At 33.3% G+C, this 21,567-nt stretch overlaps 3 protein-coding genes across 5 annotated transcripts; all 3 read left to right on the top strand.

The window, feature by feature from the left end:
• Positions 1–270: 270 nt before the first annotated feature.
• LOC138931666 (uncharacterized) lies at positions 271–13,565 on the top strand. Of its 3 annotated transcripts, XR_011446657.1 has the most exons (4): positions 271–591; positions 1,039–1,492; positions 1,873–3,557; positions 4,046–13,565. XR_011446657.1 is itself a non-coding variant. In XM_070292666.1 (3 exons), the coding sequence occupies exons 1-3, from the start codon at positions 560–562 to the stop codon at positions 3,505–3,507; spliced, it is 2,115 nt and encodes a 704-aa protein (XP_070148767.1). In that variant the 5' UTR covers positions 271–559; the 3' UTR covers positions 3,508–4,037. The 3 variants fall into 3 exon arrangements, 2 of the variants coding, with proteins under 2 accessions (XP_070148767.1, XP_070148766.1); XM_070292666.1 differs by lacking the exon at positions 4,046–13,565 and having other exon boundaries at positions 1,045–1,492; positions 1,873–4,037; XM_070292665.1 differs by lacking the exon at positions 4,046–13,565 and having other exon boundaries at positions 1,873–4,037.
• A 760-nt stretch (positions 13,566–14,325) lies between these two features.
• On the top strand, positions 14,326–17,130 carry LOC138931670 (superoxide dismutase [Cu-Zn]-like). Its single transcript, XM_070292672.1, has 4 exons — positions 14,326–14,622; positions 15,004–15,100; positions 16,244–16,431; positions 16,819–17,130. Exons 1-4 carry the CDS (start codon positions 14,542–14,544, stop codon positions 16,924–16,926), a joined length of 474 nt encoding a protein of 157 aa, XP_070148773.1. The 5' UTR covers positions 14,326–14,541; the 3' UTR covers positions 16,927–17,130.
• A 520-nt stretch (positions 17,131–17,650) lies between these two features.
• Positions 17,651–20,545, top strand: LOC138931671 (superoxide dismutase [Cu-Zn]-like). Its single transcript, XM_070292673.1, has 4 exons — positions 17,651–17,924; positions 18,283–18,379; positions 19,580–19,767; positions 20,147–20,545. The coding sequence occupies exons 1-4, from the start codon at positions 17,850–17,852 to the stop codon at positions 20,252–20,254; spliced, it is 468 nt and encodes a 155-aa protein (XP_070148774.1). The 5' UTR covers positions 17,651–17,849; the 3' UTR covers positions 20,255–20,545.
• The last annotated feature ends 1,022 nt before the right edge of the window (positions 20,546–21,567 follow it).

Genomic DNA, 21,567 nt, shown 5'->3' with positions numbered 1-21,567 from the left:
TTTAGATATCAAACAATGATTTTTTTCCATTTGACAGTCATATTGTGTGTGTTTCTTTCTGAAGAGTTTTCTATATATATTATGGAAAAATCCCACGATCTGGGAGCAGTGCTCTCTGAACTGTCCGTTCTATACCTGCGAACATTGATCGATCGATCGGGTCAACTGCGCGTGCGCGGCGAGCGAGCGGCCGGACCAATCGCGCGTGCCCTGACTCGCGGGTCGATGCCGCATGTGGAAGCGGAAGCGCTGATCAGTCGGCCGCTTCCGTCCCGTCGGAGCTTGTCAGTTCGTTAGCAGCTCCGTTCGCCGGCTCCTGTGGGTTGAGTCCGTGGATTTGCTGTACCGAGAGCACGCTCGTTCGCGAGTATTATCGCTCGCGCGACAGCATCCGAAGTTATACGAGGACCACGCTTTTGTCCTTCGACGTCCACGATCTCGTTGCCGTACAGGCGTTACAGCTGACGCGCTGTCTTCGTGACTCCAGGGCCCAGCCAGGATCCACTTCTGCCGCCGATTAAACGTCACTAGACTCAAACTGGACCGCGATACCGTAACAATGTACAACGGATACTCCCAAACGCAAAGCAGGTATGTCCGAGATATGAGATTAGTTCGTCGTCGAGGGATACTGAGATCTTTTTTCGTGATGGCTGTCTCTTGGACTCTTTGGGCCTAGCGGCCGCCATTTCGTGCTACGAGCTTGTAGCTGCTCGCTCCATTTTCTATTTACGAGATGAAATTAAATCCGACGGATTCAAAAGCATTTTAAGTGCCCGACGGATTTCTTTTATCTAATAACTGTGTTATAGCGATAAATTGGCCGCGGTGAAAAAATATATTGTATTGTAAGAATAAATTTATTTTTTTTTTATACTTTAAAATTTTAAACAAAGTGAATATATATACAAATACATACATTATTAATTCGAAATAGTCGACAAAAAGGATTTTGAATCATGAATTAGCCAAAGGTATCAATTATGTTTTTATTTTCTGACTTTTTCTTTGTTCAGATATACATAAGTTTTCAATCAGTTATAGGACCAGGGGAAATCGAGACCATGCTAATCGCACTGGAGGAAGTGGCGGAACTTACTGGAACAGTCAGCAACAGAGCCAGAAGGAATATGGTGCAAAGAAACAGAACAGGAAGACTCCAGGCGATTTGTTAAAGAAACCTAGTTGGGATCTGTCCAAATTGCCTACAATAACAAAGAATTTATATATTCCTCATATAAATGTTCTGAATAGAACACCTGATGAGATTAGCACGTATCATGCGGGCAAGGAAATTACTGTCAAAGGCAATAATACACCTTCTCCAATCCAAGCCTTTGAGGAGAGCAATTTTCCAGACTATGTAATGGAGGAAATCAAAAAACAAGGATTTGCCGAACCTACTGCAATTCAAGCTCAGGGCTGGCCAATTGCACTTAGTGGACGAGATCTTGTTGGGATTGCACAAACTGGTTCTGGGAAAACCTTGGCAGTGAGTATAGCGTATTAATTAAGTAAGTATTAAATTAATATTTCTGATTTCTCTTCTATACTATTGTAATATTGAATTGATATTAAAATCTAGTAGGATGTATGAAAAAACTAATTTATTTGACATAAAATGCAAGAAAAAAGTTTATACATTTTCTCTTATTTAATATCAATTTAAAGCTATGATGAGAGAACAGAAGGTTTAATTCTTTAATTAGGATATTGATACAAAATAAATTTGAATGGTGTTATTTAGAGAAATCGATTGATGAATGCAAAGAAAAATTTGAATGATATAGATATGTTTACTTCTTAATATAACATAACACAAATTTTATATGAAGAGCATTATATATATTTTTTTTTCTATATTTGTTTTAGTATATCCTTCCGGCAACAGTGCATATCAATCATCAGCCTCGCCTCAACCGCGGCGATGGTCCAATTGTTCTGATTCTCGCTCCCACGCGCGAATTGGCCCAACAAATTCAAACAGTAGCGCGTGATTTCGGCTCGTCATCGTGCATTCGCAATACCTGCATCTTCGGCGGCTCGCCAAAGGGGCCTCAAGCTCGCGATCTTGAACGCGGGGTGGAAATTTGCATCGCGACACCCGGCAGGTTGATCGACTTCCTTGAAAAAGGCACCACTAATCTACGTAGATGCACGTATTTGGTATTGGATGAGGCCGATCGAATGCTGGACATGGGTTTTGAACCGCAAATCCGCAAAATTATCGAACAGATCCGGCCTGATCGACAGGTGCTCATGTGGTCTGCCACTTGGCCCAAAGAAGTGCAAGCTCTTGCCGAGGATTTTCTCACCGATTACATCCAGATTAATATCGGCTCTTTGACTTTGGCAGCCAATCACAATATCCGACAAATCATCGAAATCTGTCAAGAACACGAGAAAGAATTGAAACTGTCGCAATTGTTGCGCGAAATCGGAACCGAACGCGGCAGCAAGATGATCATTTTTGTGGAGACAAAAAAGAAGGTGGACGATATCACGAAGACGATCAAACGCGAGGGCTGGTCAGCTATCTCGATTCATGGCGACAAATCGCAGCCGGAGCGCGATTACGTTTTGTCAGAATTTCGCAATGGAAAAACTATGATTCTTGTCGCGACCGATGTGGCGGCACGCGGCTTGGACGTCGAGGACGTTAAGTATGTCATTAACTTCGATTATCCTAACAGCTCCGAGGACTACATCCACAGGATCGGCAGAACTGGCCGCTGTCAGAGCGCCGGCACCGCCTATGCTTATTTCACACCGAATAACGCGAGACAGGCAAAAGAATTGATTGCGGTGCTAGAAGAAGCTGGTCAATCTATAAATCCGCAACTGGCAGACATTGCAAATTCTATGAGGAACCAATATGGCAAAGGACGACAGCGATGGAGCCACGGACGAAGCAATAAAGATAACAATCCTCACGGCAGTCCTAGGAACAATATCAGTCCGACGATAAGTAGCTGGCAGAATCAGCACATACCGCACCAGACGAACCAGCACGTACATAGTCAGATGGCGCAGGAGAAAATGGTAACGCGTCATCAGCGTAACAGCGGTTATCAAGTCAATCGTCAAAATAATTATCAGCCGCAGCATTCTTATCAACAGCAGCAACGACAGTCCACTAACAACTATCAAAATGGTTACCAGGCGGCTAACAGCACGTGCCAGCCGGCACATCAAACCGCCAGCGCACCCAGATACCAAGGTAGAACCACTGGTTATCAGGGTAATCGTTTTCAAAATCGACAGAACGGCTTCAGCGGCGGCCAGAACGGGCCGAATGTGTATTCGATGCCGCCGCCCTTCATGATGCCGTCCGGCGGGCCCGCGGACTCCGGGATACAAAATCTCGTGAATAACAAGTTCTTCCAGACTAACCGACCGCCGCCCAACGCCGGCGCTTGCGCCTACCAATCGATGGGCCATTACAGCCAGTTTCAAGCGGTGCCGACATACGGATACCCGTATCCGCCCACGCCGGTGCAGCAGTGACGCTTCCCGCGGTGCAAGACCGTCGGAGTACGGGCTAAATGAAGAATTAGGTAAGCAAGCAGGCAAGGGGCCCCGCCTATCGGGTGCTCTTGTATATGATAGCAGATCCAATTTAGCTGCGGTAGACTGTCGATGATAATTAATTGATCTGTAAAAAGTTGAATAATCTTATTTTCAAATATTTATGTGGTGTATTCTGGAAATTAACTACTGGAACTCGAACTCTTTAACCGGTTAGAATCTCTTTTGGATTTTAACTCGTGAAATTTCTTTAACACCTTGTAAAAGGGAATTATCTTTGTTAAAAAAAAGTTACTAATATTGTTTTGTTTTCTAAAGATAATATTAAAGATTTTTTTCGTTTTTTTTTTTTTTTTTTCGTTTGAAATTAGTCTGAATTTTGATTTGTTTAATTTTCCATCGATGCCAAAATTTGAGAAAATCGGCAGTCTACTATACCTATATCTTTAATGTAACACTTGTTTTTATTTTTTTCATTAATTTTTTCTGGAATTGTGCCCGTTCAACGTTTTTTCAGTATTTATTTCAAGATATTTAATCGACGAAATTGTTGCTCGAAGAGTCATAGTTTGGGAAATAAAAAAATATTTGATTTTTGTTTGTTATCGTCGCAATTGAGGAAAAATAGATGCTTTAACAATTTGAGTCCAACTGATATGTTAAAATAACACTTGTTACAATTAAAAGCTGTAATATGAATCTGGAACAGCGAACTAGGTACAAATGGTACAAGCATATTCAACTATATATAAAAATTATTATAAAAATTATGAAATAAAAAAAAAAGTTATCTTAAATTATTAATATATAAAATATAATCTATTTTTTAAATTATGTAAATTATATATGAAATATTTTCAATTATATATATATATATATTTGTACTTTATTATATTAAATTATTATTATTATATTAAATTATTATTATATTAAATTAAGAAATATATCTTTTCAATATTGCATTTATACGCGTTTTCAGATCGAAAGAGTTCTTCTATAATATATCTTACTTATCTTTTTGTTTGTCCTTCTCGTCTTAAATTGAGAAGTTTGACGAAAAGCTATATATGGACTTGAATTGTTAAGCGGCAAAAAGACCGGAGCAGCGCTTTAATCAATCGAGGCACATTCTGGTTTTCGAATTTTTGATGTAGTATTTAGCATAATTAGCGATGAGCATACACACGATATAATATCGAATCTAGATGTTGATCGTCACGTTGATGGTCTACGAATCCCTTTAATGGTATAATTGAGAATAAATAGTAATCCTCTTGTGCGAGTACTATTGTAACTATATTATAAATGCTTTTTCCGAAATGCACGAAACATATAGAAGGGGGTGGGTTAAGACTATATATATCAGGTGTAATAATTTATAATTTATTTATATAGTTCGCGTGAGATTACACACCTACACAGAGAAAAAAAAGAATAAAAGCGAATAAAACGCGCGATATGCTCTATGTGGAAAGAAAATTTGTAAGGCCTTTTGCATAAAAATTAAGCCATTTTTTCATGTGCTGAAGTACATAATAAACAAGTTGTCATGCCCACTGTTTCGCGAGCAAAAAATTAAAAAGATAAAATAAAAAAACGAACAAGAGAGAGAGAAAGAGAGAGAGAGAGAGAAATAGAGTAGAACAGCTGTAGAATGTCTATTCGTCTGGAACAGCTTTGCTGACGGAACTATACTGATTTCTGGGCACTTCGATACAAATCTAATCGTAGCGTTATAAAATAAGTGTCTCGTGCTCCGGTGATCCTACAAAAATTCAAACGAGCCTCGAGGTCCTTGAATCCTTGAAATTCTGCAGAAATTCGGCGGCTTCGAGATATTTGTAACTCGTATTAATATAGGTCTTCCGAGTCCTTCGAAGTTTGTTAATATCTTGAGTCTCAAATATACATCTTGTATTTATCCAGGATTTTTAAAATGCAAAAACATTTTGTCAAAAATCTAAATTTCTAGAATTCTTCACTCGGAGGATTCCATAAATTTTAATATTTGGGTGTTTTAATTCTTATATATTTAAAATCTCTTTATATTTTCTCGGATTAATTCCATATTTTTTTATAGGCTCAATCCTTGGATATATAAATATATATACATTATCTTCGGATTCTTTCAAGCTTGTTCTCTCTTGGACTCTAATCTTTGGATATCTTGTTAACATGTCAAGTATCTAACTTCTCCCTAATTCTTGAAATCAGAGATCCAAGGATCTTGGCGAGGCTCGAACACTCGATTCTTGGAGAGACGCAGATGGTTTCTAGGGGACAACACACGTAAATTAAGCACGTAGTCACGATGGCTGTGTACCTCGACGCAAATCGACGCAAAAAAGTTTGATACCTTATTTTTATATATATATCGAAAGTGATTTGTTGTTGAACCAACGAATGATTATATGATACATTGTTGTTTGATGTTTATGCAATTGGCCACTGAGTGGTCTTGTCTCTGCGCCTTGTACGCGCGGACTGGCCGCCATCGAAACTAACGTTCAGTTGTACCTGCTATTTTAGTTGATTGTGACAAGCAACGGTCCAAATTACTGCGCCGTCATTTCTCACTCCGGTAAACAGTGAGCGATTATATATTTTATTTTTTGCTAATGTTTCATTCTTTGACCAGTAACTCGTGTTTTCTTCAAGATTTGTTCTTCAAGGATTTCAAAGAGTCAGAATCTTTTATTTCTTCAATGCTATCTGATATTTTCATTCTTAAGAGTGTAAATTTTAAATGCTAAGAATTTTTGGTTCTCAAACAAATTAAAGTCTTTAGATTTTGCGTTGAGATTACAATGTCTTGAAGTTGTATTTAGCGAATTCATAAGAGATACTGGTTGAAGGATGAATTGTCTTGCGTATAATGAACTTAGGATATAACATATTGTTGTATTCTGAAGCAGCCCTTTGCGGTACCGGAGGACATTTTTTAATCAACATGCCCGATTAATTGTCGAACTAATAATTGGCGCACGGCTGATATAGGGCATGTGATACATTTTATTAGCAGCGTATAGCAATTTTGCGAGCCTCCAGATTACTCTGCACATACCACCGTATATCATGTAATTATCGAGAAAAAAGATAGGAAGAGATGGTGTGATAAAGAGAAAGAAAAAGAGATAATTCTCTGGTCTCAATCAGGGAAGAAAGCAACTAGTCGAAAACCTCATTTTTCTCATAAGAGCATTTCTCTCATCGATTTCGCGCTCTGTTTAACAGCAATTAATATTGCGTAATTAAAAATATAATTTTATAATCATTTATTGAATTTCATATATATTTATTTTCTTTCTTTTGTGAACAATCATAAAAATCGCGGTGTAAATAATTTTTTTTTTTTTTTTTTTTTTTTTAACTTTCTAGAAAGGCCAGAGAATTAATACGGATAAATAAATGCAGGAATGCACTCGCGCAGGGACGCCATTATTTAATGACTGTTGATTGTTGCCACGTGGCGATTATTCACTCTCGTAACTTGTTTTTGTAAAATAATTAGCCATTATCTCATCGTGCGCACAGTGCACGAAATGCAGAAATGCAGAAATCTCTTTCGCAGAAAGATCCCATTTGTCTCAGTTAGATTCGCGCATACTTTAGGGATCGGACATGATCTCCGTGGATTTTTGATTTCGGACGCTGTTAATTGTCATAGAATCTATGGTATTTTTTACGGGGGAAAAAAAAACGATAGTCAATAATATTCAACGAAGTGGGCCATTCGCAGTTCCTGGGGATCGGTATACTCGTGTCTTCGGATCCTTGCATCTTTAAAGATTCATATCTCAGGGTTGCTGTTATCACAGTTTTGTCGTGTGTCGACAAAATTGTCGGGTGGATTTTCAGACAGATTTTCAAATTTGTTGGAATTCCGAATTCCACAGCGCTCCGAGAGCCTTTACAACTCTCGATTCTTTAAAAAAGGAGAGAGAGAAGGACAGTTTTGGAAAGTCTTTGAAAGTTTGGAACTCGGAAGTTTCGGGTATCTTAGGATCTTCAGTGAAAATATGATAAATGTAAACATGGTATCAATTTCAAGACTTTAGCGATTAGGAATTTTTAGTATTCCCACAGTTGAGAATTTCGAAACTTTGACAATCTCGAATTTCAAAACGCAAAGGATATCAGAACTACGGCACCTTTGGAAATTCTGGCATTATCGAATTGCAGAACATAGGGATTTCGTACTTTTGGAACTTATAGTTTACGATTATTTTAAAAATTTTAATCTTTTAGAATTATAGAATCTCTTACTTCAAGTGTTACGAAATATGCAGCTTTATTATTTCGAAATATTTGTCCTTTGGTTTTTTTTTCAATCTCTCCATTCGATGCCTTTCGAAAATGAAACTTTGAAAGATCTTGCATAGTTTTATCTCTGGAAGATTAATTTTTTTTACTGCTAATTATACGTGGATACTTAAATCTTCGAGTTAAAGGATCCCTGGATTCTAGGATTCTTGATCGGCGAACATTCAGCTCGACACATGCGCCTACTTTGTCAGTCTGACTACATATGTGGATGAATAGTGATATAATAATAGGAAATGTATGTGTTGCGAGCATGAAAAAAAAAAAAAAATATTAAATACTCTCGCACATTACGTGCACCTGCTATCAAATCGCGACAATCTTTCATCTAAATCGAATAACGAATGGCACTGAATAAAAATATCGTTATAAAGTTAATCAATTTAGTTAATTTCCTTCGATGAGAAGAACTATTGTCACAATGTTGGAATAATCCTTACTATTGCTATTTGCATTTTACTTTGCTTTTAAAAAAAGTTTGGATTGATTTACAACATTGCATAATTATTATTTTATCATAATATAATTTTGAATCCTTTTTCTTTCTTTCCGTTTCCTTTTTTTGTCTTGTCTTCATTTTTTTTTAGATAAAATAATAAACAATGTAGATAGCGGGTGTACGTGTAGTTCTGTGATATGTAAAATGTAGCATATTTCTAGACCTACCTATCGTGCATCATAATTAAAGTAAGGAACGTATTTTCTCAGTTTTATAAGCAGTATATCAATCATCTGATCGTAACGATATGCTTAATGCAGGGTCATCGATATCCATTTTTTTTTTAGCTAACGGGAAACGAAAGGGAAATGACACCGAAGGCACTTTTTTCTCACTTTTCTGGGGTAAACAATATATGTATAACGAGATGGACTTAATTAGATTGTTTAAAGTTTTTCTGACCAGGAGATAACAACTTGATATTGTCACTTTATTTAACAATCTATGCATTATTTTTTTTTTCTATAAATTCCCGATGTCTATTAATAATAAGCCGTTTTGCACTCGTCTTTAAATATTAAAAATATTTTTCCACAAGTTAAGAATTATGAATTAATTCGCTTTTGTTAAACTATATTATTTATATTAACTATATTATTTATTTTAGGAGCAGTTATATATTTCAAACAAAAATCATGAAATATAAATCTGTAAATGTAAATTTGGTACCTGCGTCCATAGTGTTTACCCTATATCATAGCAGATATTACGATTCAAATTGAGATTATTCAAGAAGAATTTAAACTTAATTTTGCAAGTATTAAATGTACAAGTTTCGAAGTTGAAATTGTACTTCGTAAAATACCATGAAAATAACGTATTTTAGGATGATATATAATCTCAGGATTGAAACGAAATTTTTTATATCTTGTGAATATAAAATGCAGTTACAGAGAGAGCTTTGTATCCATTGAACATTTTTCATCTTTATTTTTATTCAAACCAATTAAAATTTTTGCAACCCCTCAATCCTTTGCACGTAATTCGTAAAGGAATTAGAATCGTTCGATTCCTCCGAGATGAACTAGAACGTTGTAGGATAGCAAGCTGGTTCGCCATTCCGTTTGAATTTTCGTTGATTAAGATCATCATTATTCAAAACTGTCCAATAAATCGTTATGGGACTTATAATAATCGACGCGCCCCTGTGGTAGAGTCAAGCATCGGTAATCGATCGAATCCTGCGACGATAAAACGGAGTCGATATAATCGCAGATCGAGGGAGAGTACCTTCTTTTTCTTCTACTTTCTTCTTCTCTTCTTCATACGATGAACGCTGACGAGTGCTGTGATATATAAATAAACATTTTAATTAATCGCAAACATAAATATCGTAATATTATAGGAGCTATTCTTTTTTTACACGAAGACTGAATCTCGCCAATTTATATATGAGTTTAGTAAATCCCTTCTCTCCCTCTCCCTTCCCCCTATACTCATCTAAACACGTGTCGGTCGATGACAAAGAGTCGCTTGCGATACTCTTTTCTTTGGCAGGCGCAAAAATTGCGAGATATCGCTCTCGATCGAAAGTGAAGACAATTACAATCTTTTTTGTTATCGATTGTATTTGTATATCGTGTACGAGACGATACCGTTAATTCTTTTAATGTTTGGTGTGATTTCATCTTGTTCCGAATGTGGCCATGTAACCGTGTATTGTTACTACTACTTTTGATCGTTCGTGTATTTTTCACTTTATTTAAAAAGACGTTCGTGATTTTTCAAGTACTTTATATAATGGATCCTATGGTCTCCGTGATCACGATTTCGGGTTTTTCCTCTTTTCTCTCGAAACTATCGTTATGTGCTCTCTTCAGGAATTCTTCTTTCGTAGAACCCCGACTTGCATTCTAAGGGTGTCCTTATAAAGAAATTAATAAGATAAATTAATGATGCGTTAATTTTCTAGATCTAAATATTTCATTAAAATATGTTTCTATTTTTCTTAAAAATACGTTAAATATTCGTTAATAGAAATATTAAATCCGAGATATGGTCGACAATTTTATGCGAACGGTGACGGATTAAAATATATTAAATTCAACTCATTATATGAAATGTCGGTATAATTTTATAATAACAAAAAAAAAATCCATTTAAGTTCTTAAGATATGAAAGGGAACTTGAAACAAAATTTTCTCTTCATATATGAACTTCTTAAGATTATGTCCGTCTAATAATAGTTAAAATCTTTAAGAGGCTACCGAATACAAATAAACGCACACATAACGTTTTTAATTTAATATGCTCTTTAAAACGTACTCATTAAATATACTTTTAATTTAACAAGGATAACGGTTTTTTTTTTTTTTTTTTACCAAAACAAAGAACTGTTTAAAAGTTATTAGAGCACTTATAATACTCGGCGAGATGAATCATTTCGATCGATCGATCCGTCATTGTAAACTTAAAACTTAATGAAAGAGCGATCAAAATGTTCAGCCAAGTTAGATTCAGAGGCTGATTTTTGTTATATATTCATAATTTTCTCGTTTGAACTCGCAATAAAATGTTCTATAGTATAAAACTAGTATGTGCGCAATTATTAATAAAACGCAGAAAAACATCATCGACTAAAGAAATTGAGCCACTAAGATTAATCGAACCGTCGCGAGATAAGCAAGATGGCGAAAAGTATGTGCCGAAGATGTAACCTGTTGCTCTCAAAAAACAAAGTATCGCGATTAATTATCCTCTCTTTACTAACATACTCGGAACAGGTGTTGCAAGACCTGTCTCGCGCTTCATTTTTTGTGGTCCTTCGACGGGTGAATCCTTCAACAACAGTATGGTATAGCGCGTCATATATTGATCAGATCGCGTTTGGCGGCACGTTTTTAGCGCTAAACATAATCGTCCGATCCTTCAATCGAATTATATACAATCATCCTCAGCACGTGCGGATTTGTTCGATTCGATATTCAAACGAAAAAAATTGTATGTTGAGCGCTAAGCGTGCGCCGAGAATGCGATGCGTTTTGTCCTAATTCGAATGTACGATGAACAATGAATTCGACACGGAAAATGTGATCCGTAGCGATATTTTTTCTTCTTCTTATTTTACTTCCAAAATTCTCCGTTGAGACTCGTACGCCTGTATGTATGTGTGCTTATGTGTGTATGAGTGTATTATCTTCGACTGGGGAATCGAGGTTGCTAAATTATATAAATTTATATCATTAAATCTAACTTGCGAAATAAAAAAAAAAAAAAATATATTGTATGCGAAAAGAGGGAACTTTGCGAGTTCCAATATCGCCTTTGTTTGATGCGAACAAAACGCCAAGTTAACGCGAGACATCGTCGTTACGCATGTCACGTGCCTGCGAATGTCACGCGTGACACGTTACGAATAATAATGTGGCGAAAGTTGCGCGCATGATATGCGAGAAAAACATTGAGAAAAATTACATTACTTCTCATCCTTTTAATATTTTAAGCTCCAAATGTAATGTCACATCGCATTTTAGCGAATTACGAAACTGAATAGTAGTATCTTTTAGAATAACGTCCAATACAAATCACACTCCTCTTCGAAATGAAACTAGAACAATACGATGTCGCTGAACTTTTCATCTCTGAATTATTCATGAAATATTATGATGACAAACATAATCTTATCCAAAAATATGTGCGATCAAGATTTTTGTAATTGACTTATTTAATTTATTTAGAAGAGAGCGTATATGTGGTGTGTGAGTGTAGTTATGAGAGTGGTAAAGAATGAGCTCTTAAATCATTGCACATAAATAATATGCATATATTTATGTGCGAATACAGATTGTATTTATATAATTTTCAAAAGCCACTCCTTGGTCGTAAAAATGTCTCTGCCGTTATATATCAATAAATTTTGTTAGAGTTTCGAAAGATCATTCGCCAAGTATGACGTCAAAGAATTTAAAAGTTTAAGACCTCGCGATATATGTATACAATCGTCCAATACTTCACTTCGATATTTTAGTCTTGCTACAATTTTTTTCTCATTTTCAATGCGTACAAGATGTATCATAGTTATCACAATTTCACCCACTTTCTCTTTAATTTTCTGCGCAAATGTATGCAAAAATATTTTTGCATTCTCGAATCGCTGGCTTCTTGGATCTTCGAATCGGATCTTGAGAAAAAAATCTAGATTGTCTATTTCGTAATTGGGAGGGGAGAGGAGGGGGGGGGGGGAGGGGGAGGCATCCTGTTATAGTTTGTGATATTAAATATCTATAATATCTAGTCAGAACAGAATTTTATAACGTTGCTTGATGATTCATAAAACAAGTTTTAAACACCGCATCTCTCAAGGAAAACCTGCCGTTTTATGGCGAACGAGTTCGGGAGTCAGCGACACGGCGTTGGCCACAAGATAATATAATTTATAATGTTTTTCGTGAGAAAGAGCAATTGGAAAAAAAAAATGTGCCTGTAAAGAAGTGAATAAATTCGTCGAAATAGCGAAATTCTAGTCTTTAAACTTAAAATTATGTGTGCGTGTGTGTGATTTGGAGTTTATAGAAATTGAATCTCTAATCAAAGAGCTGTTCTTAAGAAGAGATTGGGGGCTTGATTGAGTGAAACAAATTTTCCAGCGCAATTCTTATAAAAAAAACATTATGAATTATTAGCAATGTGTGTTGCCAATTATAGATCCATTCCTATCTTGGAGCGATCCTGCTCTTTGCTTGATACAATCGAATTTGCTACAAGGGTGATATTGCAATACACAAACGAGGAGTCATTAATTATACCATGTGAATCGCGTGACGATTCCATTTCGCGGGGATAAATTTTTACGTTTCGATAACACTTGTCGCGATGTGTAAAGGGGAAAAAAGACGTAAAAGTAAGAAATAGAAAAAAAAAAGAAAAGAATGAGCGGAAGCAAAGAAGTGGCGAAATTTCCCGATCGCGAGTGATTTTATTAACTTCAGTGTGTAATTATTTGATTAATTCTCACGGCCAAAGAGAGGTAACACATGGGAGAAAAAAAAAGTGGCTCGTTTATTTTTCCACCATGACATATATTTCAGAGCGGCAAGTATGGTAATAGCGGTATACAATAGCGTGTGTGTATGTGTTTAGATGCGTGAGTATTCGAGAAGCGAACAGTGAATGAATTTGTCGTACGAATCGCTTATATTAATCGAAAAAAAAGAAAATAACGATTAATGGAAATATGTTTGCGTTTGTTGCTAAGCGAGAGAGAGAGAGAGAGAGAGAGAGAAAGAAAAAAGTATACATTTGTTACATTGTGTATTTACGGATGCAAAGGCAAAGAATAGCGCGAAGCGATGTTAAGAGAGTATCAGGCTCTATATTCAGATTCTCTTCTGTAGGTTTCATTAAAGTGCATTTCTTGTATGTTATTACAGTATTACAGTAGAACATAAGAAAAATAAACGAATGCAATAGTAAAATGCATTTGTCTCTGTTTTATTTGTATGCTCTCGCGAAAGCAGAAATATATATATATATATATATATATAATTCATTTTTCAATCGTTCATTCTTTTTTATGTATTTTACATGAAATAAAAGTGCAATAGAGACAAGATATATATAAACGAGAAATACATAATCCCTAAATAAGTAATTGTCAGATGGAACAAGGATCACCCAGTTCAGCTTCGAGATATAAGAGACTCATTCAATTTATATAAAATTAAAAAAAAAATGGATATGATACGATATGGATACGCCATGTTGTTGACACAAGGTATCGTCTGAACCCTGATTGGTTACACGTTACACGATGCGCTCACTAGTGACAATATATATAATAGTTACTAGACATAGTTCTATCCATAGACTAAGTAAAAGAGAAGACTACTAAACTTGATACAAAACAAAAATCTAGAAAGCGTCTCGTATCTGTTTCTCTTCCCTTGAATTTCACCAGTAAAATATTATAGCAATATTATAGCGTTCTTTATTACTATATTTTATTACTATATTTATGACCGCTCCGCTATCAGTTCGTTATTGGCTTATTGGCTATCTTATCGCTTGAAATTTCGCCGGACATAAATATATATTAGCCATTGTACATAGCATGTCAGCGATTTTTCTGCAATTTTGATCAGGCGTGATTCAGCAGTTCAATTTTTTATTTCTTGCATAATCCGAGTATCACGCAGTCTATCTCGAACCATCCATCCATCAAGTAGTCTTGAACGATCAAGAATATTCGCAAAATGACGGTCAAGGCGGTCTGTGTCCTTGAGGGGAGTCATAACGGCAAGCTTATTAAGGGAACCGTTCACTTCGAACAACTGGTAAATCTTTATCTATAAGCGAGCTTAAATTTTCGAATCGATCTCGCTACGTTTTTCCGATAAATTTATTTATTCGCATTTATTGCGTCGCGAATTTAAGATTTTTGTCTTTGAGACGCAATATACAACAGTATTTTGTACTTAATATATCTTAAATTTTTTTTTATATAAATTGAGTCTGAATTATATCAAACAGTTTATATATTCTCTGATTTGTGATCTTTGAAAAGGTATGATTGATCTCTATGAAAGCTTGATTTCATATAATGTTTAATTATTATAATCTTCAATTTTTATATATAATTAAAAAGAAATCTTTTCTTGATTTTTTTTTCTTTTCTTTTCTTTTCTAATGTATAGTAAACTTGATTTGCATTGCAGGATGGTTCAAGTTCAGTGAAAGTGACTGGAGATATTACTGGATTAGAGAAAGGCTTACACGGCTTTCATGTTCATGAATTTGGCGATAACACTAATGGTAAAGATTGAAACACAAGAATATTTAAATATATTATTTAAATAACTGTCTTGCATAATTAAAGAGTTTAAAAATTTTTAAACTTATAATTCTTCGAAAAAATGATTAATTTATAATTTAAATTTATTGTAACATTTTTAACTCTTTCAAATCTAAATTCCAATCTTGTTAGTTCTAAAACTTTGGTATTTTACTCCAAATGTAAATATCACTTTTTACATAAGAATTTTCTTTTTTATTTTACAAAAATTGATATTTCTTTAGTTTTTGTATTGTGTAATATTTTGCGAAATATACAATTTTATATAATTTAATGTATATTTTCTGCTTTATAAATTTACAAGAACATGTGAAATACAAAATTAGAGAAAAATAATTGAAGATGATAAAAGTATTGACTTTGATTCTTATCTTTATTCTCAATAAATTATATATATATATATATACATATACATATATCAAATATAATAAATATGTGCAATGGTATGCATTAGTAAAATAAACTGTTATGTAATGTTATGTAAAAAAATTGAAGTGCAAGGGATTATCTTGTTTTTGAATTTATATAATTTCTTAGTTTATTTTTGTATTGTGGAACTTATCATTTTAATCTAGTTATTTTTATCTTTTGTAAAGTTAATAATAAATCAATTTTTAAAAAATTATATGATATCTCTGTTTACTTACTGATAGAGACAGAAGATAGAGAGACTATATATACGATATCTAATATACAACATACTGTAACTTATTTATAATTGTTCGATGAATTGTTTATGAATTCAAATTAACTTTCTTTTATCCCATTGGTCGCAACATTAATTTTTAATATATGAAGTTGTTTAGTTAATATTAAATTAACATTTTGTTAGAATGGGTTTCATGCTGAATGTAGAATGTAATTATCATAGTCTTGAAACTTAATTTAGTAACATGTTTTTTCAATGATTTATTTAAATTATAATTTGTTTATTTCTATTGTTTACCTAAAAATTTTTAAAGTTTTTAACAATTGTAAGAATTCTTGTATAATTTTAGTATTCCTTTGATGTAAGATTTGTAGCATGCAAATACATTAAAATATTAAAATGCACTTTTAAACCAAATTACAATACATAAAATATATATCATGTTTTTGTGCAGGTTGTACAAGTGCAGGCGCTCACTTTAATCCTTTGGGAAAAGAGCATGGCGGTCCGGACTATGCTATGCGCCATGTTGGAGATTTAGGAAACGTAGAAGCTGGTGCTGATGGTGTCGCAAAGGTTAACATCACCGATTCCCAGATTCAGCTTAGTGGTCCGCATAGTGTCATTGGACGAACTGTTGTGGTATGTATTAACTTTAAATCTCGTTTTCTCGTCCTCGTTCGCGTCATTCTACATATCATCTTCGTATTTACAGTATTCATCATTTTCATAATCCACAATGTGGATTCGTGCTTTACCCAATTGTAATGCAAAAATTATTCCAATTGTATGTGCTGTATTCTTTAGCCTTTTATTACTACACATAGTACTTAATAGATTATTTGTATTTAACATATCTAAGAAATGTAGAGTCATTACAAAGTAAGCGTTTTGATGATTTCATCAGAGATATTTGCATATTTATGTTTCAATAGTACTATTAAGGAAAATTGTGCAATATTTTATATAGATAAGGTAATCATTATATTCTTTTCTTGGCTATTTTTTTTCATTCTGTTCAATTTTCAGGTTCACGCTGATCCTGATGATTTGGGAGTGGGCGGCCATGAGCTTTCAAAAACAACCGGCAATGCTGGCGCTCGTCTCGCTTGCGGCGTTATTGGCATCACGAAATAAAAATTCGTCTATATGATTATGCGAAAAGTTGATGGATAGAGGTCAGACTCTACTAGAGACATACTATTTTCTTATTGTTCAGCTTTGATGTATTCATATTATGCAAACATATTACTTTTAGTTTTTTTCGTTATATATATTAAGCACGATAGAAGCTATCAGTTCTTCCTTAATACGAAAATAAAGCGCCAAAGCTTCAACTTATATATGTCTTTTGTTGTATATTAAATAAGAATATATATATATATATATATATATATATATATATATATATATATATACATAAATACAATTGTAGAACATTCCTTCATAATACATTAATATTTATAAATATATATCTTTTTATTATTTTAGAAAATCATATCTTTGCGTTTAGTGTGTGTTTATTGATATCGTTTATTCATTTATAATTTGACTCTGACAAGAAATGGCCGCCATATCCCCTCCATTTTGTCTCACTTTTCGGCCGAAAGCCGGGAACTATCAGTCTAGTAATATGTAGGAGCACTGTGGTAGGAGTCTGTAGGTATGGTTCTATCCATAGACTAAGTAAGAGAGACTACTAAACTAGATACAAAAAAATCTAAAAAACATCTCGCGAATAAAAATCTGTTTTCTCTCCTTTTTCTCTTCCCTTGAACTTCACCAGCAAAATATTATGACAGCCTCGCTCTGTTTATTACTATATTTATAGTCATTCCGCTATCAATTCGTTATTGACTATCTTATCGTTTGAAATTTCGCCGGACATAAATATGTATCAGCCATCGCACATATGGCACGTCAGCGATTTTTCTGCGGTTTTGATCAGTCGTGATTCAGCAATTCAATTTTTTATTTCTTGCATAATCCGAGCTGTCGCGCAGTCTATCGCGAACCATCCATCCGTCAAGTGATTTTGAAGAATCAAGAATATTCGCAAAATGACGACTAAGGCGGTCTGTGTCCTTCAATATTACGACGAACCTGTTAAAGGAATCATTCAGTTCGAACAAGCGGTAAATATTATCAATAAGCGAGCTTAAATTTTCGAATCAATCTCGTTACGTTTTTCCGATAAATTGTTTATTCGCATTTATTACGTCGCGAATTTGAAAGATTTTTGTGTTTGATATAATAGTACTTTGTATTTAATAGATTCTATAAATTTTTTTATATATAAATTGCATCTGAATTATATCAAATAGTTTATATATTCTCTGATTTGTGATCTTTGAAAACGTATGATTGATCTCTATAAAAGCTTGATTCCATATAATGTTTAATTGTTATAATCTTTAATTTTTAAATATATTAAAAAATAATCTTTTCTTTTTTTTCTTTTTTAATGTATAATAAACTTGGTTTGTATTGCAGGATGGTTCAAGTAAAGTAAAGGTGACTGGTTTTATTAATGGATTAAAAAAAGGTTTACATGGTTTTCATATTCATGAATTTGGCGATAACACTAATGGTAAAGATTGAAATACAAAAATATTTAAATATATTATTTAAATAACTGTCTTGCAGCATTAAAGAATGCATGTTTTTAAATTTGTAATTCCTAGAAAAAAATTATTGATTTATAATTTTAATTTATTGTAACATTTTTAACTTTTTCGATTCCAAATTCCAATCTTGTTAGTTTTAAAATTTTGGCATTTTATTCCAAATATTACTTTTTACATAAGAGTTTTCTTTTTCTTTTTATAAAAATTGATATTTCTTTAGTTTTTGTATTGTGATATTTTGCAAAATATGCAATTTTATATAATTTAATGTTATAGTTTCTGCTTTTTAAATGTACAAGAATATGTTAAACACAAGTTAAGAGAAAAATAATTGAGGATAATGAAAATATTGACTCTTATTTTTATCTTTATTCTCAATAAATTATATATATTTCGTTTTTAATAAAAGTATAAATATAGAATGCGTGTGTATGTGTGTGTACACACGTATATACATATATCAAATATAATAAATATGTGCAATGGTATGCATTAGTAAAATAAACTGTTATGTAATGTTATGTAAAAAAATTGAAGTGCCAGGGATTATCTTGTATTCGAATTTATATAATTTCTTATAAAAGTTTATTTCAGAATTGTGGAATTTATCATTTTAATCTAGTTATTTTTATCTTTTGTGAAGTTAATAACAAATTAATTAAAAAAAAATTATGTGATATCAATATCTCTGTTTACTTATTGATAGAGACAGAAGATGAAGAGACTATATATACGATATCTAATATACAACATTACTGTAACTTATTTATAATTGTTCCATGAATTGTTCATGAATTCAAATTAATTTTTTTCTATCCCATTGGTTACACAACATTAATTTTTAATATGAGATATATTGTTGAGTCGATAAATTAATATTTTGTTATAGATTGTACTTCATGCTGAATGCAGAATGTAATTATCATAGTTTTGAAGCTTAATTTAGTAATATGTTTTTTTAATGATTTATTTAAATCATAATTATTATTATATTTATTTCTATTGTCTACCTAAAAAATTTTTAAGTGTTTGTTTAAGAATTCTTGTATAATTCTAGTATTCCTTTGATGTAAAATTTGTAGCATGCAAATACATTAAAATATTAAAATGAACTTTTAAACCTAAGTTACAATACATAAGATGTATATCATGTTTTTGTGCAGGTTGTACAAGTGCAGGCGCTCACTTTAATCCTTTGGGAAAAGAGCATGGCGGTCCGGACTACGCTGTGCGCCACGTTGGAGATTTAGGAAACGTGGAAGCTGGTGCTGACGGTGTCGCAAAGATTAACATCACCGATTCCCAGATTCAGCTTAGTGGTCCGCATAGTGTCATTGGACGAACTGTTGTGGTATGTATTAATTTTAAATCTTGTTTTCTCGTCCTCGTTCGCGTCATCCTACATATCATCTTCGTATTTATACTATTCTCATTTTCATAATCCACAGTATGGATTCGTTCTTTATCCAATTGTAATGCAAGAACCATTCCAACTATGCGCTTTATCCTTTAATACTACACATAATACTTAATAGATTATTTGTATTCAACATATCTAAGAAATGTAGAGTCATTACAAAGTAAGTGTTTTGATGATTTCATCAGAGATATTTGCATATTTATATTTCGATAGTATTATTAAAGAAAAATTGTGCAATATTTTATATAGATAAGATAATCATTATATTCGTTTCTTGGCTATATTTTTTTTCATTCTCTTCAATTTTCAGGTTCACGCTGATCCTGATGATTTGGGAGTGGGCGGCCATGAGCTCTCGAAAACAACCGGCAATGCTGGTGCTCGTCTCGCTTGCGGCGTCATCGGCATCTCGAAGTAAATGCGTCTACATGATTTATGCGAAAAAATTGATGGCTAGAGATCAGACTCTACTAGAGACATACTATTTTTTTATTGTTCGGCTTTGATGTATTAGCCGTATTATGCAAACAGGTTACTTTTGGTTTTTTTGCTATATATTAAGCACAATAGAAGTTATCAGTTCTTCCTCAGTACGAAAATAAAGCGCCAGAGCTTCATCTCATATATGTTATTTGTTGTATATTAAATAAGAATATATACATAAATACAATTGTAAAATATTCTTTTATAATACATTAATATTTATAAATATGTATCTTTTTTTTATTACTTTCAAAAATCATATGTTGTTTAGATGCGCCTAGTGTGTTTATCGATATCGGTTACTCATCATTCACATGTTCACCAAAATATGTTATCTTAAATGAAGAGTCGGAAATATTTCGATTCTTTCCGAATTGACCCTAATTTCGAATCTTATCTGACTTTATCGTAACATCTATGATAATAGTTTATCGATCGATGACACATCCGAAAACCGTATCGCGAATACATATTAATTCCAGCAGTCTTCACGATCGTAAGTCGCGAGATTCATAAATATGTCGTCGATAAATCGAGAAAACGAACCGAGAATCAGTATCTTCGATAATGACTACGACGACAGCAGTTCAAATGAAACTGAGGAAGAGGGGTACGTATTTAAATCAATCTATTTTTTATTTAGACTATAACTAATACACATAGCTCTTATAATAATCTACGAATTAGTCGAAAAGTATCCATGAATGAAACAGCTCGAGAAATTTATTTATATACAGAATTATTTAAGAATACTGAGTAAATACTGAATAAATTTTAAATTAAAAATAATAATGAATAGATAATAGTAAGTAAAATGTTGAGAGAAACACACAGGTTTTAGATCATACGTTTTCCAGTTCGCAGAAAGATGTTCCACACTGGGACATGTTCAAAAGCTTTCCCTCTCAAATAGAAAATGGATCTTTGCAGAATAATCAGTGTTTTGAGATTATCATTTGGATTTTAAAAGTGTTAATTTACGGGTTGTTATTTATCGTGGTTTTATGTAGCAGTATCGCAGCTAAGACGGGTGTCTTATTTGCAACCTCGCAGTTGCAGAAGAATCAATCGTTGCGCTATTGCAACGTTTCAGGTAGATATGTAATTAAAAGATTTTATAAACAATTGACCAAAGAAAATTTCGAGTTTTCAAAGTTTAGAATTTTTAAAATATATATTTGGCAATTTTTTTAAGAAATTTTCAAGATTTTAAACACAATTTAAATTTTGTATTACAGTTATAAAATA

Source organism: Polyergus mexicanus, unplaced genomic scaffold, assembly GCF_030449975.1.
Source record: "Polyergus mexicanus isolate NDT 795.1 unplaced genomic scaffold, iyPolMexi1.0 SCAF_3, whole genome shotgun sequence".
In the NCBI taxonomy this organism is placed as follows: Eukaryota; Metazoa; Arthropoda; class Insecta; order Hymenoptera; family Formicidae; genus Polyergus; species Polyergus mexicanus.
The sequence above is the reverse complement of the archived record's forward strand: the minus strand, read 5'-3'. Positions and strand labels throughout refer to the sequence as shown.